The sequence below is a fragment of the Haliotis asinina genome, chromosome 1, assembly GCF_037392515.1.
Source record: "Haliotis asinina isolate JCU_RB_2024 chromosome 1, JCU_Hal_asi_v2, whole genome shotgun sequence".
NCBI classification, from domain to species: Eukaryota; Metazoa; Mollusca; class Gastropoda; order Lepetellida; family Haliotidae; genus Haliotis; species Haliotis asinina.
Window position 1 is genome coordinate 13,450,743 of NC_090280.1, and position 22,465 is coordinate 13,473,207.

General features: G+C 38.7%; 1 protein-coding gene across 1 annotated transcript; it reads left to right on the plus strand.

The window, feature by feature from the left end:
• Window positions 1-20,597: 20,597 nt before the first annotated feature.
• On the plus strand, window positions 20,598-22,244 carry LOC137293667 (uncharacterized). Its single transcript, XM_067824396.1, has 4 exons — window positions 20,598-20,607; window positions 21,178-21,357; window positions 21,524-21,527; window positions 21,956-22,244. Exons 1-4 carry the CDS (start codon window positions 20,598-20,600, stop codon window positions 22,242-22,244), a joined length of 483 nt encoding a protein of 160 aa, XP_067680497.1.
• The last annotated feature ends 221 nt before the right edge of the window (window positions 22,245-22,465 follow it).

Below are 22,465 nucleotides of genomic sequence, written 5' to 3' on the forward strand. Positions count from 1 at the left end.
GGAGGAATATCATGTTCTAAATACAGGCACACCAAGCGATGGCACTAAAGAGCACAATGCAGGCCTGAGACAATAACTGAAGGTCTAAAAATAAACACACCGGGTGTTGATATAATAGATCTCCATATACAATAGAGAGGAGTGACTCATTTTCTAAAAATACACACACCAGGTGTTCACACAATAGATTTCCCTATACAACAGAGAGGAGTGACTCATTTTCTAAAAATATACACACCAGGTGTCCAGGTGTTGATGACGTCATGAATCCAATATGGCGGATATTTTCTTCAAGTAGCAGACTTACAACAGGCAATTCTGAAAATTGTCCGTGAGGAATATATATTTCAGGAAAATGTACATAAACTCTCTAGAATTAAAACCAACATGTGTACTCTTAGAAAATACTTAGAACGAATGGAATAGACGTCTGTAAATGTTTATGGATATGAGAATATAGTTAGTGTACATCCATGTCGCCTATAAGAATTCATTCATACTCATACCCTCATTTTAAGTGTTAAGGGAGAGGATGCATGGTCATTCAAAGTCACCAGCCGTCCCGTTCCAACCCTTTTACATGACGCTTCTGAGGCGACATTTCTTCGAGTTGTAACAGGAGACAATAAATTAGCTGTTTTTCCTAGTAAGTAATGAGTGAACTGGTCATTGCCACATGGCCGTATATCCCTGTATATCCGTGTATATCCCTCATGTGCATTTGAATGACCTTTTATTTTCACGCACATGATAAACAATTGTTCATTTACAAATTCATTTACAGGAATTATTCCATATCTACCATTTTCCATAAACGTCGTTTGTCTTTATTCAGGATTTAGGTGTGCCCATTCCATCACTACCTTCCCAGTCTCCAACATCTGCTTTGCTGAATGTTGCGATGTGTAGTTGTGCCGTCTGAGAATCAATGTAACTCCCACTCGCATAGCCAGCTATGGATGAAACGCATGTAGCATTACTACATCCCGTCATTCTTCCTCGTAATGGTTCCGTCATTCTTCCTCGTAATGGTTCCGTCATTCTTCCTCGTAATGGTTCGTAATGGTTCCGTCATTCTTCCTCGTAATTGTTCTGTCATTCTTCCTCGTAATGGTTCCGTCATACTTCCTCGTAATGCCATATTGTAATGTTCCGCTCCATCTGCAGGTGAGGGTGCAAGTGGATCCAGTAATTGCAGAACATCCGTCACCACAGTCGATGCTTGAAACTGTTAATACCAAACATACAGGTTTGCAGTAACATGTTTTGATGGGTATGTGTCTCCATGACATCAGGCCAAAAAAAGACAACGTTTCTTCAAAGATAGGGTCCAAAGGTAACGGTCTCATTCCTTTCACCCACAGAAACTAAATATGAGCAGCGTACGTCTACAACTGACATGAAACAACGTCCAACGTAAACCCAAGCTGGTTACTACAGTTACCCTATAAAGTGCATCTGCAAAACAGACTGATCAACTTATGTTAACCTACCAACCTAACTTTAAAGTATGACGTACGCCCAACCTGGTCAACTCATGTTGCCCTATATAGCGAATCCTCAAGTATGACGTAAGCCCAACTTGGTCAACTCGTGTTGCCTTATTAGGAGAATCCTCAAATTCACCTCACAAATATTCCATCTCGAATCGATCGGTCGATAGTTGTCAAACCGTGACATTATAGAGTTAAGTGTCTGCGATGTCAATTCAACAGAACTGATGGAATGCCACTATTGACAACAATGTTGTTAAACGTACGATCGTACAAATCAGACGTAAAGGCAGCTAAGGGGCCTCAAAGAGGAGGCGACACAGATCGGTGAGAGACAATTTCGTTTTGTTAAACATGAAGTAAACCCCTAGTGGTGTCAGAGAGTCTTGAGATGAGGCGGACATTGCACACATTCATGCGACGGATATGTCTACTGTAGTTGAAAGCAAACCCTCTTTTAATAAATCGATCCATGACACAGATATACATACCGCCCCCGTACACTATTCAAATCCAGACGAGACCGCGGTTTGAGAAGAACTTGATCCAGTGATCGAGTGTGACAGGTTCGTGTGTCAGAGACATGATAACACTATTACGTTGGTGAGTGACACAGACTTGTCCTTCTTTAACAATTTCAATGAATTTTTACCACAGTAGGAGATACATGTGCAAACTAAGTATCTGTGCTCTGTACACACTGTCCTTTTGGGACTACCGATGGTGGCAACATCTATGATGCAGGTGAGTGATTGAGGGTAGTGCAATTTTCCAGCTTTATGGCTGTGGTCTGTAAATAATCGAGACTGGACCAGATAACCCTGTGATCAACACCCGATGCGCATCGTTCTACGCAGTTGGGAACGATGACATGTATCACACATGTGTGAAGATGAACAGTAAAACTAGTAATGTATTATAGATAGAGAGACAATCCTAGCATGGAACTAAAAGCTTATACCATTCTGACCATTCTGCAAGACAATACAATTTGCAAATGGGCTATAAATCACTAGAACCTGAAAGTAGATCACCATACCAGGGACCATGACGACTTACAGTTCATGGATAGTTTGATGGGGAGGAACGATGCCATGACTACGTGTCTCGGTTGACATTTTAAGCGCCACTCTTGGTATTCAGTTCGTTCTTCGCCTTCATTACCCCTGCCAGCTTCCGGCTCAACGGAGTGAAGGAACAAGAATAAGCAGAAATTATAAAGGTATACCATATTGCCTAATTTTATCATGATTCTGTTGGATTGTATTCGTCTAAAGTGTCGGCGATATTGTTAGATCTTTAGTAACATTTATTCTACAATAAACACACTTCTGGCGTAGTGGGCGTATGAAGCATGGGAGGTAACTCTTTATGTCCATACGAAATAATAATAACCTGTTAATTCACTGCTTTGAATCGGAAGCTGGCAGGGGTAAAGAATGCGAAGAACAGTCTGATGTACCACGAGTTGCGCTTAAAATGTTGAATAAAACATATTTCACGCGAGTAATTATTAAATATGGGGTTGGAAATCTGAGAGCATAACCTAGTGATGAATTTGGGGTGTACCTTTGATGGTGTCGATATTTTACTTTGACAAGAAAAATATTTTTTGGACCGAAGGTAGGGAAGTGCATTTCAACCTTTACTCGCTCCGCTCGCATATATGAATACTGGTAACATTCTCTGCGCTGCGCAACCCCACTTGCGCTATAGTTTGCCTGTGGTTGGTTGTACAACATCTCCTCAGCAGCTGGAGATTGTAAGAAATGTTAGCCAAAATATAAATAACAAAAATACCAGGCATACAAATCCTGGTAAGTTTACATTGACATTGAACCTTTTGGGACCTACGTACTCTCTCAGGATGTACGACTGGGGAGCACCTCGCAATAAGGGAGGAGATGTGTGGATCCCTGCTGTTTTGTACGTAATTAAAGAATATATGGCAAATACTTTTTGCAACGATTTGACAGATAGCTACGATACCCGCTAATAATTTACCACATTGTTGTAGCTTTTGAAATACACCTTTGTCGACTGCCTTGGAAATATAAGTATTACGATAAAGCGAATTACAGATAAACCGAAACATGTCAGAAATATATATTGTATATTTGTACCGTATGAATTCTGACCCGTGAAGGTCTGGGGTAGAATAGCCTTCAACAATCCATGCTTGCCATAAAAGGCGAGGAAGCTTGTCATAAGAGGCGACTAACGGGATCGGGTGGTCAGGATGTCATCGGTTCCTAATTGCTTAGATCATATCGATGCTCATGCTGTTGACCACTGGAGTGTGTGGTCCAGACTTATTTATTTACAGACCGCCACCATATAGCTGAACTATTGCTGAGTGTGGCGTAAAACTAAACTCACTCACTCACTCATTCACCCAATTTACGCCAGACAATGTTAAGAAAGACTTGAAGTTCGTGTAAATATGCATTTAAATGTGCGTTACACTGCAAGTGAGTCAGACAGCAAACGAATACGACCTTCATGAATATATTGTTTGCTCAGTTAATATGCCTCTGCAGGTCCTTCTCATTTTAAAATAATGCTCTGTTTTCAAATATTCACGTGCCATATTGTATCCACATGCCACTTTGTTTGATAGAAACATCACCTTACATGCAGAAGATGGTGAAAGCCGGTTAAAAGGATTTAGACGGGTTTCGCAAAGCTGCTACCTTTTATGTGCTGCTATGGCATTCTACGAAAGTGCCTCTATGTTTGACCATGTTCTATTTGGCCACAATCTTTATAGACGTACAAGAGTCGCATTGAAGAAATTCGGTGTATAAACATTCACGAGTCTGAAGTCTTCCAATTTGTTTCATTTCCAGAACTTACTTACGTGATTGTGTTAATTAGTTGCAATACCAAAATCAGGAATGACACAACGTTATGGATGATCAACTTCTCAATTTTCGCAATAGTGACGTTTCGGTATACCTGAAGTTTTGTCATCTTTATGCCACCAACATCTGGAATGCCTCCCCTCTAACAGAAGGGAATAACATTTCCGTCTTCAGTAATACTACTAACTTTGAAAGTATTCTGAGAATACTGTGTTCATGACCTCTAGTGATCTCAGCGAGTTGAGAAACGAGCATGCATACCTCTATGTCTAGGGAATGAAAGTCAGAGAGAAAACAGCCACGAAAGAAGTTCCTGATTCCAGACCAGTCACCTGATGTCCGATATCCGTAAACGTGGACGGCATATTGAAAGAGCTACTGAAGAATCCCTTTATTGTATACACATTTCTGTGACAAACTGAGCAATAAAACGTAGCGGTTGCGGATGAGCATTGTGTAGTTTGAATACATAAAATGAACTAAAGCAAGCTCGTGAACATGGTCTTGTATATGCGATTTGTCATGTGACACTTGATATCGGTTTCATTCGTCTCTGGTGCGTGGCAGCTGAAAGTAGAATCCCGTGTCATGGAAACGAATGTAAATGTGAAAACAAACGCCAGTAACAACACACCTGCTCATGTATTGGGCTTCATTCCAAGTTTTAAGAATAGTCATGGAAAGGAACAGTATCGATTAGGTTTTAATGACACTTTGCTTTCTACCATCCACTACAGGTTAGGACGCTCTTTGCTCACATTATATAACAGCAGTGTGCGTACTGACACGGTAGTGTTTTCATACCTTGTTGACTTCAGAAAGTATATCTCCCCATATTCTCCCAGCAATGTCGTAATGGGGTCAAGTGGTCAAACTGGCTAACCGCTTTGGCACATGTCAACGTATCCCCATTATGGAGGTCGATGCTCATAATGTTGATCATTGTGTTCCAAGCACTTGAATACCATGGTCACTATTCATGGCTGGCTGATGCTTCTTGTTTCTGAGGCTTCCAATAATAATATAGGATGAGCCCAACTTGATGTGTTGACATGGGTTCGTCGTGGCTCATTTCATGTCGGATGGTTTACGGGAAGCCTGGTGTTGTTTATGTCTGATACTAGTATAGTGATCTGCCTGACGTAGCCTGTTCGTATATTGTAATGGCTTTGTAAATAAATTAAATCTTAAATCTATCAGTCAGTTTTAACACATCTACGAAACTGTAGTTAGTTTACAGTTCTTCGATGACTGGTTGTTGAACAACTCCTATTCATTCTTTTTGCAGAACTTTTCATGTCACTGAAAATATTACAATATTAATAAACATATTACAATATCATTTGTGACATTAAATTCAACAAACTGACTCAATTAAGCCTTCTCCTCAATTAAGCCTTACGTTTCTCCTACAGAAATGTCTCTGTTGACATATATACATTATCACTAGATTCCCTGATCTGCTTGATATTATACATCCATCCATCCATCCATCCATCCATCCATACATACATACATCCATACATCCATACATCCATACATACATCCATCCATCCATCCATCCATCCATCCATCCATCCATCCATACATACATACATACATACATACATACATACATACATACATACATACATACATACATACATACATGGTATGAGTTGGAATATTACTATTTTCTTTGAATGACATCTGTTATCATATTGAATGTATGAATACAGGCCAATAAAAGAGTATTTCTCTCTCTCTCTCTGTAGTGGTAAATGTCATATGTATAATCAGCATAGTGGTTTGGGCACAAGGAAGACTTCCGACCTTTTTCAGATCCGCGTGTGCATGTATTATGTTAAAGGAGAAAAACTCGTTTTGAAATGTTCATGTGCTATTCAACTTATCCGAACTTTTGTTCCGTATACACAATGGTGTAATTCAACCCGTTTGTTGTTTTGGAATGTTTGTTACATATACACATTATCCGAAGGTGCATATGTATGTCATCTGTAGAGGAAATTGTTACCACTGACTTCAACTGTGTTATATTTCCACACAATTTCTGCTACATGGAGGCTGCGGAATCTCTGATCTCCTCTGCACGGTTGTAATTCAAACTTACAGCTTGGATTTTCGACCCTTCGGTCACAGGACTGTATGGTTCGTTGACAGATCGCCATCAGGTGGCAGGAGTGTACGTCAAGTTGTAAATTGTTTGAGAGGCAGCCAGCAGGGGGTATCATGTCTACCTATTTTTTTGCGAACACCCGGTGTCATCTCTGACTTTCAGTTTACCTTTTACACAAAGTGGAATCTATTTCTGGGGTAGCTCTAACTGGATACTGTTTTGCCCTCATAATTTATACTGTAGTCCAAACAACTGTCCCATTTGATATTTGTTCATTGTGTTGAACGTAAGAATTAACGAAATGTATGGTTTCTTCAAACATTTCATGTCAATGTAGACAGCAGGTATCATTAGAAAGTGCCACCTAAATTGACCGGTAAAGGAAAATATACTAAACGTTACCTTTTCTCAAATTTTAAAGAAATATTTTTGTGGGTAAATTATACACTGAAATATGTCGCCCTACATGTTATCTCCTGCAGCATTTTCACAATCATGTCATCATGACGTAATATAACATGATTTAAGTGGAAGTGGAAAATGTGATTTGTGTGTCCGAATGTTCAGTTTTTCAATGAAGCCATTATTTCTTGTCCACCTATGGAAACCACCTTGGGTCATTGAATATATACGTCACATGACCACACAGAGAGTTGGGAGTATTTATATCAACTGCGAACAATACATGATTGTGTATTTATCGTGCGTACACCTCATTAAATACTGGCACAGAATATATCCTATGTATGCTTCCTCGTGAGAACCTGGCGGCCACACTCGGTGACTTTGTGGAATAGTTTCTCTCTCTCTCTCTCTGGAGAGAGTGAATATTAAGTAATGTCTCGTCAGCAATTATACAATTATGCCTTTAGGGCTAACTGCTTTTTTATTAAATGGAAGGTGCTGTGCCTTTTAGTTTAACAGTCTCCTTGTATGAAGGGCGTAGAAACATTTCCATGTGTTTTTTACGAACTACAACAAAGCCCCTAGAACTAATAAAGCATGTATATTATATAGTACCAATGACTCCGTCACCCAGTGGTTAAACAGACGCTAGGGTGGTGATGTCATGTGACAGTTCCAACAAGGATGTAGACACCTGTGCGTGGCCGTATGTTAAAAGGTCAGTTCATCGTGAATAGGAATCGTGAGGTAAGGTAAGACTAAAACAAATATCGTCTTTTGTCATAATGATACTGTTGTCAGTAAACATTGATTTGTTAATACTTAACTGAAGATCCGGTTTAGAAATTGACATCCAGGAACCCATGCTTGTCGTAAAAGACGCCTAACTACACTACCCACACTTTGCTAAGGATCACAACATTTCAGAACTTTACTTAAACGTAGATTTATAATTGGAAATTGTATATAATTATATTTATGATTATAATGCGATAATAATTGTAATACGACAATCCCTCTTTAGGCAAACAGCCACTTTAAACTCACCTGATGTATTTGATACATGAGTAACCACAGAAATGGTTTCCATGGCACTAATGAACCATCTTGCAAATCATGGAACAAGTCCATGACAAATAAACGACACACGTCAATAGCAGATATGAGATCCACAAGATGCAATGACATACTGAAACCTAGGATCCATGCTGACTATGAGCTTAGGTATTCAAGCAAAATTTGACCTCGCCTAATCGTTTTCTGTTGAATCCATGATTTGGTCCTTAGCAAAGAGTGAGAGGTATAGATCGGGTGGTCAGGCTAGCTGACTTGGTTGACATATGCCATGGTATCTAAACAGTGTAGATAAATGTTCATGGTGTTGATCACTGGATTGTCTGGTCCAGACTCGAGTATTTACAGATTGTCACTACAGTGTTGGAATATCACTAAGTGTGACGAAAAACTACTTTTTTATGTTACAAAATTGGATATACATCTCCACAGTGACTGTTTCGTTTCATTTCGAGAGGGTGACAAAGGTTTTGGACATTTAACCAGCCAAATAAAGTGTGATTCATTCATATCATCCGACACATAACAATAACTGTACGCCTGATGAGTCGACATATAAATCACGATGCTAAATATTAGTGTAGCATTGATGGATATATGAGTTACGAGTGAAATTGGCGTAGTCTTTAGTATCGGTTATTGTTTGGCCCGTCTTGTCAACAGAAGGCTTATGCGGGCCAGACAGTAATCTGCCTGTTCCTTTTATAAGGTTCGTATATAGTTCCTCGACAGTGATAGGTACTGTTATGCTTACCTCTTTCCTTCATCAAGAACTGAGGTAAAGTAGACTTGGTGCCCGAAACATATAGGTTGAACAGGCTGATTACGTTGTTTGATTAAACGTTTATCGTTGATTGACTAAGATAGCGATGTACTAGTAATAAAGGCATGAGATTATGGGGTTTATTGTAACAATAAACATGATATCGATACTACTGATTTGGTGATTCATGGCTTAGGCAGAGGGAATCAGCTGAGATATCCAGATTGAGCAACTGTCCGGCGATCTTGGTGCCACTTTTTAGTACTACACGTGCCAGGGATAGAGAGGTTCTGGGATTCTTGGAATTCACCTCACTGTCTCACAAATGAGGCGTTGTCTGTGACGTAGGAACCCAGTTTTAAGGTGAAGCAAAGCTTAGAGTCAGCAGACGGATGGGCTCCAACTTGATCAATCTCTTGATCAGTGATAACACACATTACAGAAAACACACTGTCGTAAGAGCACAGAGTTCAAATTTTAATAGCAAACAAAACAACACGTTTTGTAAACAGTTTAGGTAGACAGTTACATTTTTGTTTCATCACCCGGATAGCTGAGTACAGGTGCCACTGTGAACCACTTTAGTTTAAAAACTATATGTATCTAAGAACCAAGAAATCGTAGCAAATACATTTTATTTCAAAGAATAATAATAAGAATAACAATGTCTCGATTAAGTTACAGAGTAGAACCTCTGTCGTTTCAGTGAGAATATTGCAGGTAGTTCCCTTTCAGCACCTCCTAACAACCATCTCGAATGTCACTTTGCGTTATCTGATTTAAAATCTTAACTCACGCACCAACTCATTTTGCGTTAACACATTAAAATATGGGGAACGTTTTGTGAACATAGAATTAAAACATGTGTGTACTCCATATTTCGTGGAGATTAAAATCAGATGTGAACCGGTATCACTTCTAATCAACCTAATGTTGAAGTAGTGATGATTCTTATTGTGACAATCCTTTTGCAATTTTCACCTAAAGGGTAGGTAGTTATCTCGGCGGGATAAAATACATAATCAGGTTGGTCAGTTGCAGATAAAGACTCAGGAGTGTATCAGTTCATGTTGGCTATTGTCCACATTTGCTAAAATCCTTCTCCTCGCCTTTCACGCCAGAAATAACATCTGGAATCCTAACACGTTACTAGGACAATCTTAATAATTATCACAAAGCTAGTGTTTAGCAGGTAGTGACAGAGATATTTAGGAACTTGACAGAAACTATGAATGAATTTAGCGACAGCACGATAAGTTCCCATATCAGAATTAGTATAGATCTCTGATTGGGGATTTTGTAACTGAACACTGTTGGATTTGGCTGAAATATGTCTGAACGGTTACCATTCGTTCATATGGTCATCATGTGAACATTTGACTCCTGGTAGGTAATGGTAGGCCAAGCAGAGGATTGTACTAACGTTGCTTTCCATCGCCATAGATAGTGTATTAAGATGGGAATGTACGGTCGCGAATTTCAAGCAAAAAGTAGTTTGGCAATTGTTATTTTGCCCACATGTGTTGTTACTGTCGAACAGACTTATGGATGAAGTTGTGTGTACTGTGTGAATCTTGCAAACATCCAGTCAATCGGAAAAAGCCGTACACATTTACAAGTACAATCATCTTAAACACAACGGTAAACGACCATCAAAGTCATTTCAAATTCGAATTCCTGAAATGAGTATCACCCTTTATTTACCAAATTTGGTAGATAACAAGAAACATGTAGCTGCTATTGGCACATTGCATTGTAGATGTGCTGAGTAGGTCACAAGGCTTGTACATATAATGTTTGTTTACTGTTAAGTTATATAGTTTCTGTATTAAATTAAAAAGAGTAACTTCAAAACAAATGTGTGTAATATTAATCTATTTCGTTATATGTGTTAAGGGCCACTGTATGAGCATGGCTGAATACCTGCACATTCTCCTGCTGATGGTACCTTTAAGTGCAGGTATGTTTTATTACACAATCACACACCCAGCAGTAGATATGTCAGTGTTGTCTGACATGTCACAGAGAATACATTTCTAAGATGATGATGTAGACAAAAAATCAAATTTATACAAAATGACATTTCTTTGGGGTTTTCTAAGTAATGAGAAACTAATTATCCTCGAATGATACACTTTGAGAAAATGAACATATTACCGAAGTTATATATGTACATACAAATGAAAAATAAGCTCTTTTTAAAACAATGTAAAACTGGCATTCCGTGGATGAGATAATCGGAATCACAACGCTGAACTTACTTTCATAAATGTATTACGATTACACAGTGCCATTTAGAAACTGATCAAATGTAACATATATTATATTTGGCCTGTGGATGTGGATTCGAATCCCGGATGTTACCCGTCTAAAAAATGCTAGCGTTTGTCCTTTATTAAGAAAGTGGATTCCAAAGATAACATATGTTAAATGTATTATGGTTATGGAAAAAGTCGTCTCATGTTATGTAATCTATAATTATCTGTTACACATTCTAAGTAAGTCACACATTCTAGAGTAATCCCCAATAAAAGCATGCATAATACATGCATTGTCTATCTACATTTCGTTTGTAATTTCACTTAAGATATGTTATATTTAAGGAATTACACTGACTGGACCATCATCAGCCGCCACGCTTGGTCAGAGAATCCAGTTTACCTGCACTGTAACAGGGTCATCCACAATACAATCCCTCATCTTCAAGAGGGATGGTTTTGACGTTTGTACACTCAGACTCAACCCATGTCAAGTGTTTAGAGCTACTGCAGGTTACAGCTGTTCTTGTGGACAGACTGGGGTGTACCATATGGATATAACCAGTGTCACTGCGGCGGATGAAGGACCATGGACATGTGCACTTTCTCATACCAGCAACAACTTCACACTGACTGTTTACTGTAAGTAAGCATCAATAAAATCCGAACCTGTAAATTGCGTCACTGCTTGTAATATACACCTTAAGACTTCTTAAGCAGAAAATATTCACAAATGGTATGAATATGATTTAATTTACCTTTCGTGTCCATAGCCCTTGTAGATCTTCAACCGTTACCGCTTTAATAAGACCAGATCATTTAAAATTCATAAAGCAATCTGCAAATTGATTGGGGAAAAAAAGGTTTTTTTAGTAATATATCTCTATACATACACCGAGAAGAAAGTTCGTTCCCTGCTAGGAAAAGAAGTTATGCATGTCTGTTTGTGTGACTCCTGACTTCCTGTACCACATCGTTTATCCCGTGTCAAAATAGTGGTTGCCTGTTTTCACATATAGCCGATCTGCTCTCATATAGTCGCGACCTACTTTTCGATACGTGTCGCCAAATTATAGCAAGATTTTAAAGTAGAAATAAATGTGAAATAAAATGGACTTGAGAATGTTTCTATCATATGTACACGTGCACGCTTGTGTGTATGTATTGTTGCTTGTACTAGCCCAGACTTAAACTGGTTTAAACCTTGTTTCGGTTACCGTATTTGTGACACCAATAGCAAGCTGTTAGGTGGTGTACGTCAGTTGTTTTGTGATGGCGAATATGACGTTTTTCTTTCTGCCAGATGTTCTGTTGTTACAATTTCACTGTAGACAAAGGCTCCCCTCCGTCTGTGATAGAGGATGTGACTGTGTCTCTGACTGACAGATGTTCTTTTTGGGTTTCAGACGGGCCATTCAACAATGTGACAGTAGACAAGACCTCCCCGGTGTCAGTGATAGAGAAAAGGGATGTGAATCAGTCTGCCAGATGTTCCGCTGTCTGTAACCCTGGTTGTAGCTACACCTGGAGTAAGGGGACACAGCAAGTGTCTGACAACAGAGATCTTCCCGTAGGCAGCTTCGGAAGGGGCCAAGACGGAGAGTACAGATGTGTAGCGAGGAACACAGCTACTGGAGATACAGCTGATAGTCAGACTCTGACAGTGAATGTACAGTGTAAGTATAGATGTGAATCATGTCTGGTACAGGGAGTGAGGAAAGTACAGGTGTGCAGCCAGGAACACAGCTACTGGAGCTACAGCTGACAGTCAGTGTAAATGTTGATGTGTAGCATAGAGAGGAAGGTGAGCACAGATGCTAGTTAGGTAGCGTTGTAAACCATTCCCCTATCGATAACTGCAGTAAGTTGGTGTTATGGTATGGCAGCAACAAAAAACACCGGCTCCAAGGAATACGACTACTGAATCTTACAGATAGACAGGCTTAGCAGTATTTGTGTTGTTAACATAGCTGTCAGACAGAGAAATCAGATGCACCGCCCGGAAACCAACTAAGACACAGCAGACAGTCAGACAGGCACGCCTATGTTCAGTGAAAATATTAGATTGGACTGTAGATTCCCACCTAGGAACAAACTGCTACATGTATAGAAGCGATCACAGTAAATGATATACATGTAGTCAATGAAGGTGTTTTTGTTTTATTTGGAGGGTTCCCTGCACCACCTACACACAACTGTCCCTCCTGGACAGCTCCAGGTCAGACAGTCAGCTGTACATGTCAGACATCAGACAGCGGTAACCCTGCAGGGACAGTCAAGTGGATTAGTCCTGCAGGTCAAATGGTCTTCTCATCCGAGTCCTCATCTGTTCAACTCAACTTGACCTCCATTTCAAGATCTAAGAAGGGGTTGAACTACATCTGTAGGGCAAACAACTCTCTACCCGGCTCGAACAGTGATGCAGTTTACGTTGTTCATATTGCATGTATGTACTAAAATGGTAGAAGTGTCTTTTCTAAACATATCTCTGTCATGTCAGTGTACAGTGTTTCACACAATGTCCTTAGTACATGATTTAGTTAGTACACAGTTACCTCTTCGCGAGGGTTATTCACTACGCCTCTGTCACAAACTAATCTCCATCACACTGAACGCGTTGCATGTAGCTTAGATATGTAATTTTTTACGTCCACTTTAAAGAGGTCTTATGATTTGGCAGCTCAAAGCCAGTCATTAAGATATCACATAAAGTAAGATGTCATTTATATTAAATTATGGCAACTGGAAACTCGTTGGTGCTTTAGATTTCGCTTTTTCTATTAGGTCTGAGAAGGTTCGTTGCCCCAAGTTGCGAATATCTGCCGCATTCGCGGATGGAAACTTAAATCACTCACTATTTCGTGTTGAAACATATGTTCATTGATCAAAAGCCAACTCAAAAACGGTGTACAAGGCATCGTAATATTCTTCTACATAGCTGTCAGTACTCAATGAACCATATGATATGTGGCCATCGAATGTACACATGTTTTAGGAACAGTCCCATTCCATTCTTTCCGTGAGGCATTTGAAAAAGTTATAGCAGAAGGTTATCCACTTAAACGTGTGTTACACTTACAGATTTTGAGACCCCGCAGTTGACGTTTGACAATGAGGACGTACAGGGGAATACCTCAGTTACTGTTACATGCACCGTGGAGAGCGGTCCCATGGCTAAGATAACAGTGGAAAAGATAGGCAGTGAGGACAAACCAGCATCAGGAATTACAAATAACCTCACCTTCACAACAACAACGCATTGTCTGCACTACAGGTTTCGGTGCAAAGCTGAGAACAACCAAACAAACACTCAGGCTTCTACTGTCCGACAGTTAAACGTTGCCTGTAAGTAGTATTGTGGGCATTGTATAGTTAGTTACTGTATATATTATGTATTTCTGTTTAACACACGGAGAGGATGTGTTTACTGCTTACTATCAATCACTGCAGGTTTCCCACGTCATGACGCCAGCAAGCAAACAAACAGCATGGTTACGGGACCACTGAAGACAGATGTATCACTTGTAGCTAGTGTCATAGCCAGCCCACTACCTAACTTCACATGGTTCCATTATCAGGAGATGACCCCTGTACCAGTTGTTGTTGGTACAGGAGGTCATGTGGTCCTCACTGAAGGTCTCCAGTCTGTACTGAGAGTGAGCATCAACAGTGAGGAGGACTACGGCATTTATTGGGTTGTCGTGAGCAACCGTGTGGGCAGCACCTCGATGTTCTTCAGTGTGACAAAAGATGGTGGGTGGGACTGGCAAAGTGAAGGGTCGGGGTTGGGCAGGTGATAGCTTGGAGGATGAAGAGGAGTCACGGGATGGACGGTCACGGGGGACGTTGCTACTTATCTTTATTAATCTAAAATTTAACACAAGATACTTTGACAAACAAACCGTGTTGCCATGTTTATAATGCACATTTGAACGTTTCTTATAAATTCCTACATCTCTTGATCTCGTTGTAATCGAATGCATGTAACTGGAATGTAATCTACAAGGGAATATATTATTATATTGCCGACAATTGTCGCTGCTTCGAAAGCCTGAGTGTTAAAGAGTGACAACCTGTCTCCCCTCGTAGCCAAATGATTGAGGCATTATCTGGTCCAGAATCTGCTCCATTTGTTCTAAGAAGATACACTTGTTTCAGTGTCACCACCAAGGGCATCAAGCGATACCCTCCTTGTAGCTGCCGGAATGGGAGCTCTCATTGTGATACTGATGGTGATTATGGTCGTCATCCTTTACAGACGAAATCCACGTAAAGGTACATGTAGATTTACCAGTATCAATAGAAATGTTTAGAGCCAGACACAAAGGAATTGTTAAATGATTGGCTAATACAGTCTATAATTCAGCGTGCGCATGATGACTTGACTCACAGTGCGAGTGAGAAATCCTGTGTGTGTACGTATATATATATGTGTGTGGTAAACTTTCGGTTTAACAGTTTTAATGTGTGGTGTTCAGCTTTGCAAAATTCACAATTACCCCGGCAACATACACGATCTGTACTATGATCTGTCCATTCTTAGCGTGGTTAGGCCCGGTTGGTGTTGGGATTAATTTAATCTGAAGAATTCGTAACACCTTCATTGTTTCAGACTTAGCTGTGAGAAATGTTGCTTATGGCGATGGTGAAAAAACAGTTGACCTTCAACGAGAAGTAAGGGGTGACGTCCGTGTTGCTTGGAACAGCAGTATTAATCCGTAACGCATATAGTGCTCAACCGGTTAAATAGTTGTAATATATGATGGCATAGTGTAATAATTTGCATTCACTCTCTTACATATACTTAATGAAGGGGAGCATGACATTCACGTGTCGATGCCACAAATGTTCCCATCCTCGCATTGAAATTATATAAGTGTGATAATCTGTCTTGCAGAGAGGTAAACGTGAACGAGCTGTGGATGGCGCCTTGTCCTTTCAGACAGACACGTACCCAGGTCCGTAAGGTTTTGCAATGACTGCTACGTCTCTTTAGATCAGAATTTGCCTTTCCATACAAATTCACACTGATGTCGTGCATTGCGATGTAACAACACTTTACTTTTAATGCAAGCACACAGTACAATGTATACAATGTTCCTCAAAATTAAATGGGATGCATGTTATTATGTGATATATTTCATTCTTTTATTACAGTCCCTGAAAGAAATGATTATTCTGGCGTTTACGAAACAGAGACTGACAAACAGACCTACACAGAACTAAAGGAATTTGAAACTATCAGGATGTCGTTCAAACTAGGTAAGCGAAACATGCACATAGAAACTCGTCATAAAAAGTATTTATAGCTTTTACCATTGATAAAAACATGAATATGTGAGCCTGATTTTAAGGTGTTCAGAATATAGCGATGTTTATAAGAGGGGGTGGGGAGGAGGACGTGGTGTCACTGGCACTCATTTATATTTGCACGTCATAAAACTCATTTACATGCTTTTTTGGAGCCTTGTATCCGGAGAGAATTGTACTCGAGGTGTGTGCAAAAAAACACGTTTAGGATAACTATGTCGATATTTAGATATGGATCTCATAACCTTAGGACGGAAACTGGTAGATTCAGCAAAGAACAGCTTAATAAAAGACTGTGTGAATATTGTAACAGACATTGTATTGAAAATGAATATGGTTATTTATTAGTGTGTGATAATGACGAGTGCGTAGTGACGAGTGACCTGTGTAAGATTACTGACTTTGTAGTGAAAAGTACGTACTATGAATGAATGAATGTACGAATAAACTGAGTAGGAATGTGTTGTACTGTATAGTGTGTTATACTGTTCTTTCACTGGATTTTCGTGAATAGCGAACTACGGATATAACGAACTAATTCCAGTGGTCCCCTGTAGTTCGCTATAAATATATTTTACTGTAATATCTTAGGGATTAGATATATTGAGTGAGTGAGTTAATATTTAACGTCACATCGGCAATATCTCAGCCATATCGTGACGAGAACATTCAACAATGAAAAAGGTCATATGTACATTATAAAAACCTGTCAGCGAAGGACAGTAGAACAACTAGAATATAACAAATGGGATTAAAACTAGCGTAGAAAGTTAAAACTAATAGCACTATTCGGACAATACAATATAAAAACAGGCTATAGATTGCCAACAACTGAAGGGACCATGGGGACTTACAGTACCTTTGCTACCTGCATGGACCCTAGTTGGATTTATATCATACCCTCAGCTGTTAGCAATTTAGACATATCTAGCTAAAAAGTTAAAATACAAATATGCTACGGTTAAGAACAGTGGGAAGTTTAAATTTACTGTGAATGTTTTTGGACTTACGTACCCCCTCAGGAGGACAATAATTTTACAATACTTCAACCCCCTTTAAGGGTACAGCAACTAACAATTCTATTTACAATTCTAAACTACCAATAATTAAAATACATCTATTCAGAGAACATATTATTCAAAATTTCACCATATAAATCAATTTCCTTTAACAAAAACAATAATTAAATGAGAATTAACATTTGTAAAAATATCCTTAACAGTTTTGACACTGAAATATTTGTGATGGAGAATTCAACACAGCCAAGCAGAATATGCTTGACCGTGACTCATCACAAGGGATACAAAATTGAGGATCCTCACCTTTCAAGAGGTATGCATGAGTATACCTAGTATGGCCAATACGACATCGTCGTAACATAACCTCTTCAAATCTGGACTGACAGCCCAAGAAGGTATAACCAATATACGGTTTTATTTCATGTAATTTATTTGTACCTACTTGAGTGTCCCACTTCTTTTGCATCAGATAAGTTCTAATGCTCGCTTTGTAATCGGAGTATGGAATAAGAAGTGGTGTCATAGATTTGTTGAATGCTGCTTTAGCAGCTAGGTCAGCCATTGTGTTACCAGAAATGCCTACGTGGCTTGGTAACCAACAAAAGACGATGTCGTATTGGCCAGTAGTAAGATTATTCAATAATATTAAAAGTGGATGTTTACAAGAAATATTTTCAATAGCCTGAAGGCAAGATAGAGAGTCGGAATAGATTATATACTGTTTATGTCTAGGGTGTCTTTGAATATATTTAAGAGCTGTTAATATGGCGTTAGCTTCTGCTGTAAAAATAGAACTATTATCTGGTAATCCAGAAGATATTGTTCTGGATCCAATGACAGTTAGATATAGTGAGACAAGTTTTAAAAGTATCAATCTTTACATGGATTTGATTATTTCAGCGTCATCGTCTAATATTGAAGTTAGAGATACCACTATGTATATGTATACTTACTATGCAAATATAAAACTTTCTGCACCCTACTGATTGTACGTCCGTAATCAGGGTCGTCCCACTTGTTCGGTCAGGTAATCCTCTGTAATCCAGTTTAAGTGTTGTGCTTGGGTAGTCAGTTTCAGTGAGCTCAGTCAATTACTGTCACTTACCAACTGATAGGGTGACATGTCGTTTTCCTTAAGGGGGAGTGTAAGTAAGAGGGTCTGCTTTCTGTCATTGCAGTTATGGCAAATGCACAAGTTCCTTACTTCTCTCCTAAATATCTTAGGGGCCAATATTATCTTTACTTTGGTACCAAATTTGTAGTATGTCTAGGAACAGTGACCGAGTCCACAGAGTCCACAGAGACCAATCTCCTCTGTACCGAGCGAGAACCAAGACAAGACCTGTTCCGCCACGACACTGACCTGCCAAGAGATATACACCAAGACTCCGACCGACTCCATCGAGTTATTACCATTTAGCACATCCCACAGAGAGAAATCTTTTATATAGAAACATGATTCGTATCGAATGCTATCGTATTTAAGACACATGAAAACAAATTGTGGAATACATTCTCTGGGCCTTGTGAGCAGGAGCAAGAAGCATTATCTGAGATGAAACGATTACACCTGTCACTGCATCCCAGTCGAAGGCGGCAGTGAATTATTTGACAGAATCAACTACCAATATTTAGATCGAACATTATGTATTAACTTATGGTTTCATTAGATTCTTAAACTGTCCAGCAGGGGAAGTATTTTTCGCATTTACAGGTAGTTCATTCCACAGTTAAATTATATATGTTGGACAAAACGATTTGCATCTTATAGTCTGATAATCATAGTCTTTCATTATTCCTAAGATTGTAGTTACTGTTATCAGAAACATTCCCTGGAGCAAGATCACAATGATAATCCGGGACCTTCGCTATTCAATCAATCAAACTTGAATGTAGTACATTTAAATGCACGCAGTCTAAGAGAAAAAGTTGATATTATAGGAATAGAATTCAAAGACTGTGATGTAATTTGTATTACAGAAACCTGGTTACATTCTGGTATTTCAGATGATGATATTTTAATACCAGGTTTTCACAAACCACTAGAGAGGATAGATCCATAAGGGGAGGTGGGGGTTGGTATTTACGTCAGCAAACACCTTCTTTGTAAACATATGATCACTTTATCGGTAGTGGTTCTACAGGCAGTCTTTGTGAAAATTTTAAGTAAAAATAAGCACCACCTGGTTGGCACTTCCTATCGTGCTGATAAGAGCAATGCATATTGGGATTTAATTGACATGTCGATCGGTAATGCAGCAGACTTGGACTTAGACATGATTGTTGTAGGAGATTTTAATACTGACTATCTCACTTGTCATAAACAACAAGTAGAGTATTTACAAGTAACTTGCAGCCTTACACAACTTATACCTGAACCTAGTAGGATCACGGAACACTCTAGAACATTAATTGATCTAATCTTTGTCTCTAACTATAATGATGTATGTTCTTCTGGTGTGACTGACCCTATATGTAGTGACCATTGTCCAGTCTTCGTTAGTTTGAAAAGCTGCAAACCATGAACCTCATGTTTCAAGAGAAAGATATACAATTATTCATTATTTGACTTAGATGGATTATTCTCTTATTTCGATCAGATTAATTGGCAAGAAATGTTGGATATAACCGATATCGATTCTTTGGTGAACAGGTTTACAGATTTTGTATTACATACTTGCGATAGATTTATTCCAAATAAAACTGCAACAGTCAGAAACAGAGATAAACCATGGATGGCAGCTGAAATACGAAAACTAATTCGTAAACGTAACCGCAAACATAACCTCGCCAAACGAAGAAATTCTTCCACTGACTGGAACTTGTTTAGGAATTTAAGAAATAAAGTGGTATCAGCTGTAAGGAAATCAAAAGAATCATATTTTCAGAAATTAGACAATATTATCAATGATAATTGTGATAGTTAGACATGGTGGCGTCTGATAAAATCTTATCTTAGAAGAAAGGAAACATGTATATCATTTCGACCTATATCACACGAAAATGTAATATGCGAGGATCCAGAATCAACAGCAAACATCTTAAATAATTTTTTTGCGAGTCAATCTACTGTCCCAAATCCGGATCGCCCGCTTCCTCCCCCAGTTATGATAACACAAAGTAGATTAGACTGTATTGAGTTATCACAGCGCGATGTCCAAGACATAGTGCTTTCTTTTAACACTAGACAAGCTACTGGCCCAGATGGAATTGGAAATACCTTTCTTAAGCTCAGTGCTATTAAGTTATCATTTCCCCCTAACAAATCGCTTCACGCAGCGGGTTTTCCTAAGATATGGAAAAAGGTATCAGTAATTCCTCTACACAAGAAGGGTTCAGTAAATGAATGTGGCAACAACAGACCTGTTGCCCTTTCCAGTTGCGTATCTAAAGTTTTCGAAAAGTGTGTTCATAAATACTTGTTTAATTATTTTAGAGATAATAATATCATTAGTACAATGCAATCTGGATTTATTCATGGTGATTCTACAGCTTATCAGTTAATGGATTTGTACAATTTTATTGCAAGTACTTCGGATAAAGGTAAAGAAGTAAGAGTGTTCTGTGATATAAGTAAAGCGTTTGACAAAGTATGGCATAGGAGACTTTAAATAAGTTACAGACATTTGGAATTAGTGGTAAAGTGATAGAATGGCTGAGTAGTTATTTAAGTAACAGAGCCCAGAAGGTACTTATAAACGGATATAACTCTAAATATATTCCTGTGTTGACAGGAGTTCCTCAGGGTTCAGTTCTAGGGCCTCTGTTATTCTTAACATATATTAATGACCTTGTGGATAATATTGATTGTAACACACGTCTTTTTGCTGATGACACATCTTTGTACGTAATAATAGAAGATCCTGTCTTAACAGGAAACAGTCTTAATGACCATTTACAAAAAATATCAACTTGGGCGAATACATGGCAAGTGAAATTCAACCCCGAAAATACGGAAACAATTCAATTTAGCAGAAAACGGATTGCCAACCCCAGACCCTCTTTATTTATGCAAGGGATTCCTATAAATGAAGTTGATGAACATAAACACTTAGGTCTTATATTTCAAAAGAATGCTAATTGGGCTGCTCAAATTAATAATATTATAGCTAGAGTTACTCCTATGATAAACTGCTTGAGAAGTGTGAGATATCGTTTATCACGTAGGTCACTGCAGATTATGTACCAGTCTTTCATTCTGCCGTCATTTGACTATTGCAGTCACGTCTGGGACAACTGCCCCTCTGCTCAGAATACCGCTTTAGAAAAATTACAGTTAGATGCATTAAGGACAAGCCATAACAAACTATATGCAGAAACTAAGTTCATTCCTCTTACTGATAGAAGACGAACACAAAAATTAACCCTCACCACACCAGACTACTTATGTAAACATGTCCCAGACAGTGTTTCGGCCAATAATTCATACAACCTAAGAGTTTCACCAAACTTACAAAACATTCGCGTAAAAACAACTCTTTATTCAAGATCATTTTTACCAAGTACAGTAGATCTTTGGAATGCTTTACCTTATGACGTTAAAATGATAAAATCCCAAAAATCATTTATTGAAAAAATAACCTCACAACCTGGACATACATTTGGCTTTGATGTGAATTATGGAAGTCGATTTTGTCAAATTATTCACTGCAGGCTTCGTCGAGGCTGTAGTGATCTGAACTATCATAAATTTGAACGACATCTTTCAAACGATCCTTCCTGTTCTTGTGGCGCTCCTCGGGAAGATACCCAACACTATCTACTTGTCTGTCCTAATTATACTGTACTAAGAAATGATGCAGAGATTTACAAACATGGATACAGCTTAAAGACAATCTTGTATGGAAATAGTGACCTATCTTATCTTGATAATCTAGCCATCTTGAAATCTGTCTACCTCTTCGTCATTGATTCTCGTAGATTTGATACTAAATGTGGTTGAGAATCACTAGCTCTAAGAAATATGTTGGTTGTTTTTGAAACATTAACCATTAACTAGTTTCATGTACATTTACCTCGTGGTGTGTCACGTGACTATCCTCTATTAGAACTTTGGTTATCTACTTTTGTAAAATGCATTGGAGAGGCATTAACATAAGCTTTTAGCTTGTTTGCCAATCCATTCGTTTTTCACGAATAAATATGTTTAAACCAATCAGGAAC